The following is a 13,150-nucleotide window of genomic DNA, read 5'->3' on the forward strand; positions in this document are numbered from 1 at the left end:
CGTGTGTCTACCCAGGGCTTGCTCTCCACGAAATCGAGTTGCCCAGGGTAATGGGATGCAGTGTTTACCCAGCCAGTGTGCAAAGGCATGTGCCAGGGACCGAGAAGCCCTCAGTTTGGCAGGGGTCATGCAGTGGGGTGGGGGCCCTGTTTGATGAGTAAGTGTGGCCCCATTAACTGTTTCCCAGGGTCACCATCCCCACTCTCCAGTCGGTGTCTGAGACCACAAGAGGATGCTGCGGTGGCTTCTTTTCTTCTCTGCTCTGGGTCTCAGAGCTTGGGGTGAGTTTTCCCTCACTGATCAGAGAGTAACTGAGAAGGGGCATCCTGAAGTCTTCATATGCTTATGCTTTCTTAGGAAGAAAGAATTTGCATTTAGAAGCACAGAATTGAGTTCAAATCCTTGTTCTGCCTCCAGCAATGATTTTAAACCAGTTAGTCAGCTCTGTAAGACTATTTGCCCACCTGCAAATTTAACTAAGTTTCCGACCTCCTAAACTGTGGTGAGGGTTCCCTGGAGGACTCAGTGCCTGAGCAAAGTCAGTCAGAGCCTGGGGTTTATACTTGTTAATAAAAGAAGGTTCCTTGGGGTGGGAGTGTCAGGTGACTTGCTGTGCCTCATCCTGAAGTCCCTTGCTCCGGAGCACAGGCCTAGCAAGTGCCCCAAAACAATCTCAGGGGGACTGACTCCAGCCACGCAGGTGATTCTAGGAGATTCTAATCCCATTTCCACAGAGACTTCCCCACAGCTTCCAGCAGGTACAATCCTCCTAAGAAAAGACTTTATATTTATGTCTCTCGGTGTTTTTTTTTTTTTCCCTTTTTTTGTGGCCAGTTGTGCCCGTAGATGCAGCTCACTAGAAAAAAGATGTTATTTTGGACTCCCTGCCCTTGGCTGTTTAATTCTCTTCTAGGGGACGTCCTGGAGTTGGTGTTGGAGAAACCACACCACGTACCGCTGGCGGGGGTAGTTCTCTGGCCTCTCCAGAGTGTGTTCTTGGTGGGGGTTCAGGTGTCTGGGATGGCTGGGGCTCCCTGAGAACTGGGTCAACTGGGCTGTTCCTTTGCTGGTGACACCCCCTGGGGTGAGATGCAAGGTAACCTCAGGTCAGAGGCGCCTCAGTCCGTTCTTAGCAGCATCTCCCAGCCCACTGGAAAAATCAAACTCGTTCTCAATGGTGAGGAGGCCTGTGGGCTGACTGGGGGTTTCTCATGCCACTAGAATGGTCTCTGAGCACTGCACAGCCACCCTGGCTGGGGCGATGGGCTGAGTTGCAGAGAGGGGCACCTGTAAACCACCTGTAAACCAACCTTGCAGGGGTGGTGGTATGGGAAGGAATAGAACTAGGAAGAGGACAGGCAACTTCTGCACCCCTGACCCAGAGATGGACCGCACACCCTGCCCTCAGGGAGTCCTCAGACAGAAGGAAGACCCAGGTCCCGCCTGAAGGAAACTTCCTGGCTGGGGAGGTGATTGTGCAGCTGGGTGAAGAACAAAGTCAGAGGCACAGAGAGAGCTGTCAGTGAGCATAGTGCCCGTGAAGGGCATTAGTGCCGAGGTGAGGTGGGGGGAGGGTGCTCGGGGCTCCCCAGGGTCAGTGGTGAGATGGAGATGCATCCTGAGGTGGGAAGTGAGGGCTGGAGGGGGGCCATCTGAACAGAGCAGGGTAGAAGCTGCAAGATAGCAAAGTCCAGAGTGGGGGTGGGCCTGGGGTCGAGGAGCAAGGCCTAGGCTTGCATCTGCTTCTCTGGGCAGGTGCAACTTCAGCTATGGGTGATGAGGGGAAGCAGGGATGTGGAGGTGACAAGTGGAGGGGGTACTGCCCAGTGAAGAGCTCCTCCTGGCCTTTTCCACCACTGTGGGCAGACACAGCCCGGCAAGGCAGATGTGGCCTAGGGGATTAATGTAGGGACGTGGGGCAAGATGAGCAGAATAACACCCCCTCCACCCATTGGCCCCCCACAGATGTCTCCACCATGGTGTCACACAAGGAGTGGGGAGATGAAGATGTTGGCTGCAGCACCCAGCTGACCAGGCCAGTGGATTTCCTTGTCACGCACCACATCCCTGGGCTGGAGTGTCACAACCAGACCACGTGCAGCCAGAGGCTGCGGGAGCTGCGGGCCTACCATGTGCACAACAACAGCTGGTGCGGCCTGGCCTACAAGTGAGAGTTAGCAGGGCAGGGTGGGGGTGGGGGGCAGTGACCAAGTCAGAGGCAGGTGGGGTGGGGGTGGGCGCTGAGGGATCACCAAGTGAGAGTTGGTGGGGGTCAGCAGCAGTCAAGCCTGCTCTTCAGGCTGCTGTTTTTCTCATTTTTTTCTGGGTTATAATTATGTCAGGTTTGTATAGAATGAAATAGTTAATAGACCCTATATATTGCTAAGTCCTCAGGATTTTCTGTGAGGCCCTAGACTGTGAGATATAAAAGGCAATGAGGAACGTTAAGTAATGATCGTACTTTCTATTTCCCCAAACCTGGTTCACACACAGCACCTGGAAGTTCAGGTAAATGCTGTGCGTGAACCGGTCAGCCTGTGAGGTTCCTGGGGCAAGGATTACCTACCACCCCACACTGTGGACTGGGAACCAAGGCAGGAAGGTGGGTTTGATTTCCCCCAAATCAGGCAGCTGCAAAGTGGGGATCCTCAACAGCCCATAACAGTCTTTTTGTGCTTCCCGCACCACTGTAGCAGGGTGCGCTCCCCTTGGTGACATCGCTGTCCATCTCCTGCCCCAGTGGCCTTTCTGGCAGGTTCTATGGCTTCTCAGGCCCTCGTGCCCTTGGCCCACTCTGACTATTTTGGGTTGTGGACAGTTCCTGGGCATGGTGACAACTTCCAGCCTCAAGTACCCACTGACTCGTCTGCTTTGATGCTTTGATCTTACACCCAATTCCTGAGCGTGAAGGGGAGTTAATGTCCTTTGGGGTGGGAGTTGGTAGAGAGCTTCCTCAGCACCCAGCCCTTCTGAGGGGCAGTTCCAAAGTGCATTACCTACCTGACAGGCTGGGGGGAGTGAGCGCCAGCCCAATTCCACACACTTTGTTGAATCTTTTCCTCTGTCTTACTCTCCTTGCTTCTTTACCCTTGCTTCTGGGGTTGTATCCCCCCAAACTGCCTGAATCTGCATCCTATTCTGAGGTGCTGCTTGGTGGGGAGTCTCCAAGGGACAGTGGCCCTGCACAGTCACACACACAGCCTGGTGGCCACTTGTATTTTGGAGGGAGGATGAGAGTCATATTTTAGGACATGTGGAGACTGAGAAGATTCTTATTTTGTGTGGTTGATTCTCTTTATTTCCTGTAGCGGCTCCAAGACCTCTTCTCCTTCTGAGTATGCAGGATGATTCTGTAAAGCCCAGACATCTGGATAAGGAGGCGGGTGGGGAGCACGAGTCTAGATGACTCTCCTGGCCATTTCTGAGCTTAGCCCTTGCAAGTTCCCTTTAGAGAGGAAGGCTCCTTTTGAAGGCTGGGGAGTGGCTCCTCTCACAGGACCGGGCCTCCGTCCAGTCACTGAGCCCTTATCTCCCTGCCGCGCAGCTTCCTGGTCGGGGACGATGGCCAGGTGTATGAAGGTGTGGGCTGGAACATCCAGGGCGTGCACACCCAGGGCTACAACAACATCTCCTTGGGGCTCGCCTTCTTCGGCACAAAGGAAGGTAATGGTCACCCCACTGCCCTTCTCAGATTCTCCACTTTGTTGCCCCAATACCGCTGCCTTCTCGCCCTTCACATTTCCCTGAGCTGCGCTAGCTCCTCGAATCCTTCTCTCCCTTGGCTTTTGCATTCCTTGGGTCCTCTTCCTAGTGTGCTGGCTTCCTCCGCAGCCTCTGGAGCAGACTTCTCTTCCTTTGGCATCTCACTCTGGAGCTGCTCTCTGCCTTGCTCACCTTGGAAGGTTCTGCTCCGTCTCCTACTTCCATGTCAGTGATGATCACACCTTCCTCTCGAGCCCTGACGCTTACGTAGTGCTAGGCTGTGCATTCCCATTTCCTGCCCGGCACCCTACACCCTCCTTCCATTTCTCTTACCCTGAGATTTTCTACACAATTAAAAAAAGCCTCTTTGAGGCCTCTAATCTCTGACTAAGTCTTATCCAGTTCCTTCTAGTCTTATGGCTGCTCCCCACCCCTGCCACCTGCAGCCTAACTTAGAGTGTGCCCTCTTTCCCGTGCACAGAGCTCTTGCACATCTAGTTTCTCACTGGCCCCATATTCTTCAAGGAGGTCCAAATTCAAGTTTAATGAACATGCCTGAAACCAGTGCAGCCTTAATGTCACAGGGTGAAGCAGCTATGACAGAAGAATCAGAACATCTCCCATCTCCAGCCCTGGTGTTTTCCTACTCACCCAGAGCTCTTCGTGTTCAACTTGGTTTGTTTCCATGAACATTTGTTGCTACCTGGGTGTTACCTTGTTAGCTGTGGGATCTTGCCATGTTATTTTTTGGATTTTAAAGTTCCCCTTGGTGAATAATGGGGCTAATAATAGCATCTATCTCAAGGCTTATGGCAAAGATTAAAGAAGCGAATACAGGTAAAGAAGCTGGAAAGTGTCTGGATGGCTAACCCTACCCTGGCCAGTTGAATGTTCCTGACTATGCTCCTTCGTAGATGAGTATATGAGTGAAGTCTTGGTGGATGGTTGGGGAATGTCTTCATCCTGGGCCACCAAGCCCTCCCCCCAGGCGGAGCTTGATGTTCAGGCCTCCGGATGTAGGGATGAGCTTATTCCCCTTTTTTCTCCTCCAACAGCTATGCAGGGACTCACGGGGCTTCTCACTCTCCCCCCTAACAACCCTCCTGAAACTTAAGTCAGACCAAGGCTCCTCTCTTCCAGGCCACAGTCCCAGCCCTGCCGCCCTGTCAGCAATGGAGGGTCTGATTGTCCATGCGATACTGAAGGGCCACCTGTCTCCCATGTTTGTTCAGCCACTTCTTGTGAAAGGCGAGAATTGCCTGGCCCCTAAGCAGAAGGAGAGTCCCAAGAAAGGTAAGGCCTTCAACCCTAATGGGACTCTTTCCAGACTCTCTCCCAACCCCCAAGGGGGTGACGTTTTCAGTCATGGTCTCACAGGATTCCTTGTAGAGTGCCACAGACCGCCTTGGCAAAATGTCGTGTCAGGGGTTCCTAAAAGGATGAGATGGCGTTGGCGAAAACTTAAGGGCTAAGGGGAAGGGGATGAGGTAGTGAGGAGACACTGACACTTGATGAGGTGCAAGTATCTTCTACTGAGGGGCTCAGCAGGTCTTTATTTATTCATTTTTAGCAAGCAGTGAGATGACATCATCATATGCATAGAAGCAAAGTAGAAACAATCAGTGCATTCTTTTCCCATAGACTTTTGGCTACTACGTGCTCTCAGCAAGAAGGCAACCTTCAAGGTTAATAGATAAAAAACTAAGCCTTACACTAAAACTTATTATTTCAGCTAGACAATTACCTAAGACAGTTGATAGCCACCAGTACACCCCTATCAGCTAAAGCCTAAGCATAAAAAGACTTTTCTATTCATATGGCCTTCAGCCGGAGGCCAGCTGCTTCTCTGCTATCAGAATCTTTTCTACCTAGAAACTTCTTAACACAATTAACTTCATTTAAAAACTTTCCTAAGAAACTTCTAAAAAAGCAAAAGAAGGACTTACTATAATTGTTGTGCAGGATTGTTTGTCAGGCATGTACAATAAATTGTCTCCCTTTGTCAAGTGGGCCAAATTGTTTAATTACTAATTTCTAAACAGATAATTTTCCATGCCATTTACTTACAGTATGCTGATATGTATAATTTATTGCCTAATGTACTTTCTGATAAATTTTTCTCTTTTTATGACCAAGAACAAAAAACGAAGGGATGTTAAATCTTCAGCCCCACGGTGTGAGGCACAAGGAATCTTCGGCCCCACGGTGTGAGGCCCTTTAGCTTCGGTCCCACAGTGTGAGGCCCTTTTTCTTAGCTGCTTGCCAGTGTCTTATCTGGCTGGGGCATCAAGGTCCTCTTTAGCAGTAGAGGCAACTGGTTACCCAACTTCTCTGAACTTTTACAGCCAGCAAACCTGAGAGGGACCCTCAGGTCACCATTTCCCCCCCAGATTCCTAGAATGATAGAGCCATGGCTTCATGCTGGTGTAACATATATGTCCTCATTTCTTCAATCATCCAGCATTGGACATTGGGTCATCCCAAGGAACAAAACACACAAAAATAGTCCCTTCTTGGGGTTTCTGGCTAGAGGGTAGGAAATGATAATAAGCAAATAAATGAGCACAAGATTTGGTGTGTCTTATGATGGAGGGGCAAAAATCTTGGAGAGGGGCCGGATGTACAACACAAGCACAAGTGCATACCTTTCTGAACACTGAAAACAGAACAGTGGGTGGAAGTGCTCAAGTTACCACAGCCACTAAGTTTAGAGGGGGAGTTGAACATAATTTTGGTAGTAAAAGCTAGATGCTGGATTTAACAGGTAGCAGCATCAAAATCAGTGTAGTTAATAAGCCTTTCAGCCTTTTCTTGGACTTAAAATTATTTTAGAGAAAATTAGCTACACTAGATTCAAGTTCTACATAAATTTTCTATGCCTTTGTATTGGTGCCATTTGTCAATAGTAATAGTTGCTTGGATTGATAGAGAACTTTATGGATTACAATTGCCCTCAAAGTCATGCTTTCAAATGAAAATTCAGCTGATTTCTCCAAAAGGGAGCAAAGCATCCACAGTTCCTCAGGAGGACATGTTCACTGTCCTTTGGGTACTGCTTTTTGGGTTAGAAACCATGGATCTTTGGTTCCTTCCTCTCAGCCCATTCCCAGGTGGTCCATCAAATGTTTCTGGGATTTTCTGAGTTCATACCCTAGGTAGGATACCAAGCTGGTGGGGTATTCAGTAGTGAGGTATTGATACGGGGCAGTTGCAGGGAGCAAAATGAATCCTCATGTTCCTGTTCCTCTGACCTTCCGCAGCATGCCCCATTGTCCTGAGGTCTTCTTGGAAGGCTAGAGAGACCCACTGCCCCAAGATGAGCCTCCCAGCCAAGTACGTCATCATCATCCAAACCGCAGGGAGAACCTGCCACATGTCTGATGAGTGCCGTCAGTTGGTCCAAGATATCCAGTCCCTCTTCATGGACAAATATGAAGCCTGTGACACTAGGTATAAGTAAGTAAACCTGAGGGCAGGTGGGCTTCTTAACACTTGGGGACAGAAATTGAATCTTTGAAAGGGAAGCAAAAGGGACAAATGATAAGACGCCCACGGTGTGAGACGTGTCCATGTGTAAACACACTGATTTCTCTCACAGACATGGATGGGCCTTATCTGGAATGCAGCTAAGGGTAAGTCATTCTCTTTGAGCATGTTCCAAAATGTGAGGCCATATCACGAAGTATCTTGTACTGAAGCTGGAGAGTTCGAGCTCCATGCCTAAAGACAGAAAAGAGGTCTTGACATAAGACTTGCCCTAGGAAGAACACCCTGGTTGTTGCTTCTGGAATGGATTGGAAAAGGGAAAACTGGTGGTGAGATGGTCAATCTTAGGACTCTGTTGCAGTCAGACAGGACGGGATGGCATCATGGTTGGGTGGTGGCTGCCATCCTGGATGAAGTAGAGGAATCTGAGTGGTTAGGTGTTCATGATGAAGGTGCAGAGTCCAGTAGGGACAGTGGTTGGGAGACGTGCTTGATAAGCCTTGGTTGCCGTATGGGTCAAGAATGTGGGCTGAGGCTCACATTCTTGGTTGGGGTCATGGAGGATGGGGTGTCTTTCACCACAATGGGGAGCTCAGAGAGGGAACAGGTAGGGAAGAAGGTGGGTCCATGAGCGGACACACGACTTTCTGAATGGCAGCTGAAGCTAAGGAAGCAGACGATTCATCCTGGGAGAAGTGTTATAAAGAGAGGGCTGTACCCAGAGGAGCTCATGTAGGCAGGAAGATGAGGTGCAGATGAGTCTGAGGGGCAGCAGCCAGAAAAGGCGGGGAGAGAGTGCCATGCCATGGAAGTTAAGGGGAGGGAATATTCCAAAGGGTGGAGGAGTTGCAGGGTAGAAAGCACAAAGAGGTCTGGAGGGGCAAGGTCAGAGAATTGTCTTTGTATGAGGAAGTTGCAGGTCGCCTTGGGAAGCAGTTTTGCTGGCGAGGTGTGGGAGTTCAGGCAGAAGGCTGCCACTGTTGACTTCACAGCCCTAAGCTCCTTGGGGCCAGCAATGGGGTGCTGGAGCCCCAGGGGCTTCCAAGAGTGATTGCTGGAGATTCAGAGGTTTTGGATCCACTCGTTAAATATTGGTGGTCTGAAATGGGCTGTGGTGGGAATCTTACACTTCAGAAATCAATACAGGTCATACATCTGGGCTTTCTGCCCTCCCCTGCTCTATGAGGGTTGGTTTACCAGAGCAGCACCTTCTTTTTTGTAACTCAGTGCCTAGGAGATAGCTCACATATGGGTCCAATGGGTAAAGGTGTGGTTGGATGGACGAAACCACCCAAAGTGCCCATCTTTCATGCTGACCTATATGTCCCCTTGGATCCTCCAGTTTCCTTGTGGGCCAGGATGGCGTCATTTATGAAGGAGTGGGCTGGAATGTCCAAGGCTCCCACACCACTGGCTACAATGACATTGCCCTGGGCATTGCCTTCATGGGCACCTTCTCAGGTGAGTGGCTGTTTTGGGCCCTGGTGGTCATTGGATGGTGTTTGAGGGACAATATCAGACTCAGGCATATCAGGCATTATGTTGGGGTCAGGTAAGCTGGGTCTACCCAGCTTTAAATTTGATACTTGACTAGGTTCAATGTGACCAAGGTGACATCCCCCCAACAGAAGACCCGCCTTCACTCTATCCAACCCAATGTCTCTTTCTTCTGATATCCAAGGCATGTGTAAGATGAGGGAAAAGATCTTTATGTGTATGTTTACAGAGCAATGAAGAGAGCACAAAGCCAAGCATGAGCCCTGTCCCTGGCACTGAGAATTGTCACTGCCCAGCTCTCTTGGCTGAAGTTTGTTTAGACTCAGGAGCCTTTTGTTGAGCTTCTGGGAAGAGGAGGCCATGCCACAGGGGCTGGTTCAGGTTGATTCTAAGATGAGCATTAGCCAGGGACAGGGGTTGACTCAGGGATGTACCTGAAGATGGGACTGGGCATTGGGGTGGGGCACATGAAGGGTCAGGAAATGTGTGGCCATAGAGGGATGGCAGGCCTTGGCCCTGTTGACTTGCTGAGTCAGATAATCTGCAGTGGGCCCCCATGTGTGTTGTAGGGTGTTTAGCAGTAGCCCCCTTGTTATGACTACCAAAATGTCTCTAGACATCACCAAATGTCCCCCAGGGGGCTAAACTTCTCCCTGTAAGAACTCCCAGGCTAAACCTTTGCAGTGGATAATCATGTATTTTATCCTGGGCTCTGCTTGTGTGATTCAGGAAGGACTTTGACACCAAAGAATCTGAAATATTGAGTTTGTTTTCTGTCTGTATAGAAGGGTGACTGGTAGTGGTGGAATATATTCAATACTAGCTTGGTGGTGCAGGTGGGTGAGGGTCTAGGAGTGGGGGGCACGGGGGGCAGGGGCCCTGGACCTACAACTGATGGGCCTGTTGTCTTTTGCAGGTGCCTCACCCAATGCTGCAGCACTAGAGGCAGCCCAGGACCTGATCCAATGTGCTGTGAACAAGGGGTACCTGATTCCCAACTACCTCCTGGTGGGGCAGAGTGATGTGGCCAATACCCTGTCTCCTGGGCAGGCCTTGTACGACATCATTAAGTCTTGGCCTCATTTCAAACACTGAGGGAGCCCCTGGTCCTTCTGACACTGCTGCCCCCAATCCCAATTGGCTGCTGGGCCTTCCCAGACCTCACCTCCACTCTGACACAACACCTCCTGTCCCCTTCCTGTCAGCCCCGCCCCGACCCTTTCCTCAGGCTGGTATGCTCCTGTCCTGCTAGCACCCCCCAGGACCCTCACACCCCAGAGCCCAGCGCTGCCAGCGCAGACGCCTCTGAGTCTGGCCCCAGTTGTCCCCTCTGCTCACCTTCCTCTCCCTGGGCACACGGCCCCTCAGTCAGGTGAGGGTTGGTTCCCGCTGGACTTCTTGCCACTTTGGTGTGTGCCCCTGTGCCTAGAATGCATGTCCTGCTGGGTGCCCCGCCGCCTGCCCTCTCCCCTGGCCCCTGCCACTGTCCCCAGCTCCTCCTCTGTGCCCGCACACCCACGACCTTGTCTGTATTTGAAAGGGGCCCTAATTCAGGACCATGACTGCTTGTCGACATGTCTGTTCCTCCACTGGATGGCGAAGTTGTCCAGTTTTGTTTCCCTGTGTCCTCAGTTCCTCAGCAATGTCTGGCATCCAGTAGGTGCTACTGTCATAACCAATATGGAATAAACCAGTGAGTGAGTGGATTGGATCTCTGCTTCTCTTTCTGATTTGCTCTTTCACCCCCGCTTTGGGGATATCTTCCTGGGTCGTCCCCCATCCCGCCGGCACTCCCCTTGTCCCCTTTGTTCCCAGTCCGAGGCTCAGAGCCGGCTCTGGCCTCTCATCTGCGGTGGTTTCTGTGTCTCCAGGATGCAGTGTCCCGTCCTCCCCGAGGCCCCCAAGGCAGCTCCCTGCCCAGGCCCAGCTGTGTCCACACAAGCCTCCCACTGCTGTCATGAAAAGGGTGCTCATAGATGAAAGCTATAAACTAATCTCAAACAGATAAAGATATCAAGACAGTGATACAAGATATGAAAGAACAACTAATTAGAAGCATAACAAGTTTGAAACCAGGCAATAAAATACAGGAGAGAACACGAAATGAAAGAAACAACCATTTCAGAAAACACCAGTTTAAAAAAGGAAGTAACAGTGAATATACGTAACAAATAATGTCTTAGAAGAAAAAGATCAAATAATGGAAAATTCAAAAATCAAGATAGGGCCTCCCCGGTGGCGCAGCGGTTGAGCACTGGGCTGCGAACTGCCCGCATCCTTTGCAGCGCCAGTTCGATCCCCAGCCGCAGGCGAGGGTCCCACATGGCGCGCAGACCTCTCCTGCCACCCGCTGCTCCCCTCACCAGTGTATTTCATCGGTCTGCCTGTTCTGTTCCCTGCTCTGGCTCTGGTGAATTCTCTCACCCTCCTGCGCTTCTGACTTTACCCAGTGCTTGTATAAATGAATAAATAAATCTTTAAAAAAAAAAACCAAAAACAAAAACAAAAAAACCCCACAAAAATCAAGAGAAAAAAATTAGGTTAAAACAATACATATGAGAAAAGCCAAGAAATGACAAGGTACATATGACTGGACTCTATCAAAGAAAACTAAGAGATTAGAATGAATACTTAAAACTACAAGTCTAGCAAACCTTACTGAAATTTTAAAAAGTGGAGAAACTTTGCTTTTAAAGGGCATATTTTGTGCCTGAAAAGACTGACTCAAAATGATGTCTTCTGTGTCTCCTGCCCAGTGTCACTTCCTCAAGACTTGCTTGGTGCCCTGCTCCTTCTCCGCACAGCAGCTCCAGCATTTGAAACCTTCTCAGTGACTGTGTGGTTGTTTTCTGTCTCTCTTCCCTCTAGACTTTGAATTTCATGTGCGCAGACATGACGAGGGTACAAACATAGTTGCTTTGCACTGTACCCTTAATTTAAGGAAGCTATATGGAGAAAAAGAGCAAAACTATCCATTGAAGTTGCATTAATAATGTCAACAATTAGATTGAGTAGGTAAATAATTCCTCTAATGTAGAAAATATTAAAAAAATGAAGAAGATTCACTTCAATTGCATCTCATATGAGCCTATCTATTCTCTGCTATTTAAAAATTTTTCCTTTTTTAAAAATAGAATATGTAAGTATTATTTTAAAAGGAAAATTCTACAATGCAGATCGCAGTTATGGTCTTTTTAGTATTTAGAGTTCATACAAAATTTGAAAAATTATGATGAATTTGCAGGGTTATAACTACAAATTGAATTTTACATATTTATGACTTTGAATTTTCAATTTTACAGTGGAACTGATGAATTAAAGAAAGTGATTTTGACTAGACATTTGTGTCTGAGGGTGAAGACTTTAAATTATATTCTCAATCCAGTGTGACTCCTCTTGAAGTTAAAGCATATGTACAGTAAAAATATACTAGATATTTTTCTAAATATGTTTGTAGATTTCAGGATACATTTTACTTGGATAATATCAGCTACAAGTGGAGAATACCACTTCTTAAATTAAAATGTATTTAAAATGACCCAAGAAAATGAAATACTGAATCAAATTAGTGCCAAAATTGGCCCAAAGAGTTCTCTTCCTCAAAAATAAAGTAACTACATAACCAATTATGGTATCTCAGTGACTTTGAGTTCCAATTACTTTGATTAAAAGTATCTTGTATTTAATAAGTTGGTTTATGTAATTTATACAATTGTATCATAACTGTTTTTATTGAGAAGTACACAACACTAAGTACAGTTTCCCCTGTGGAAGGAGCACCTCTTTAGTTCTCATAAAAATCCCTCCTGGACATGCCTGGGCCTTGCTTCTGACTGTCTGCCCAGAAGCCCTGGGTGTCCTGTCAGGGACCTCAGGCCTGCCCTGTTTCCTCCCCCCTTTTGGGCTGCCTCATTCCGTTATCACTTGGATTTCTCCTCTTAAAGTTGACTTCAGAGTGAGCCAGTCTCTAGCTCTCCCTCACTTGCTGTGTTAAAGATGAGCTTATAAACCATTATAAGGGTTTCTAAGGGTTTTCCTACTAATCACCATGGGAAAACATTCAGAATCATAAATAAAAATGTCAGACATGAGGATATTGCCAAGGTTTTGGAAAACTCATGAGCTTGTTTCTGTCTTTGTCACCAATTGTAATTCTGGGTCCTCTGCTAGATGTCTCTCTCTCAGGTTTTTGTCCAAGACCCTGTCCCCCAATATGGCGGATGGAGCTCACGAAACATGTTTCCTTCAGACGTCAACCGGTCTGTAGGTTCCAAGAGACCCCTTCCCAGCTCTGGCCCCTGAAGTGTGAGTGGACCTGTCATTGTGAGGAATGTGGTGGGTGTTTGGCTGCCTCTCATGGAGGGGCTTTGGTCTGAGCACCCCCTTTCGTGGGTGTACTTCAGATTCTTTTGACAGAGCAGGACTGAAAGCCTTATGTATAAACCTCCTCAGAGAAGGTACAGGG

At 48.6% G+C, this 13,150-nt stretch overlaps 1 protein-coding gene across 1 annotated transcript; it reads left to right on the plus strand.

Moving 5' to 3' along the window:
• Window positions 1-232: 232 nt before the first annotated feature.
• PGLYRP4 (peptidoglycan recognition protein 4) lies at window positions 233-9,829 on the plus strand (the record flags this gene model as incomplete). The annotated part of the gene is made up of 8 exons (XM_084244007.1): window positions 233-281; window positions 914-951; window positions 1,932-2,167; window positions 3,545-3,663; window positions 4,843-4,995; window positions 6,963-7,158; window positions 8,531-8,649; window positions 9,602-9,829. 8 exons carry the CDS (start codon window positions 233-235, stop codon window positions 9,778-9,780), a joined length of 1,089 nt encoding a protein of 362 aa, XP_084100133.1. The 3' UTR covers window positions 9,781-9,829.
• Window positions 9,830-13,150: the final 3,321 nt, after the last annotated feature.

Source organism: Talpa europaea (assembly GCF_964194135.1).
Source record: "Talpa europaea genome assembly, chromosome: 9".
Classification (NCBI taxonomy): domain Eukaryota; kingdom Metazoa; phylum Chordata; class Mammalia; order Eulipotyphla; family Talpidae; genus Talpa; species Talpa europaea.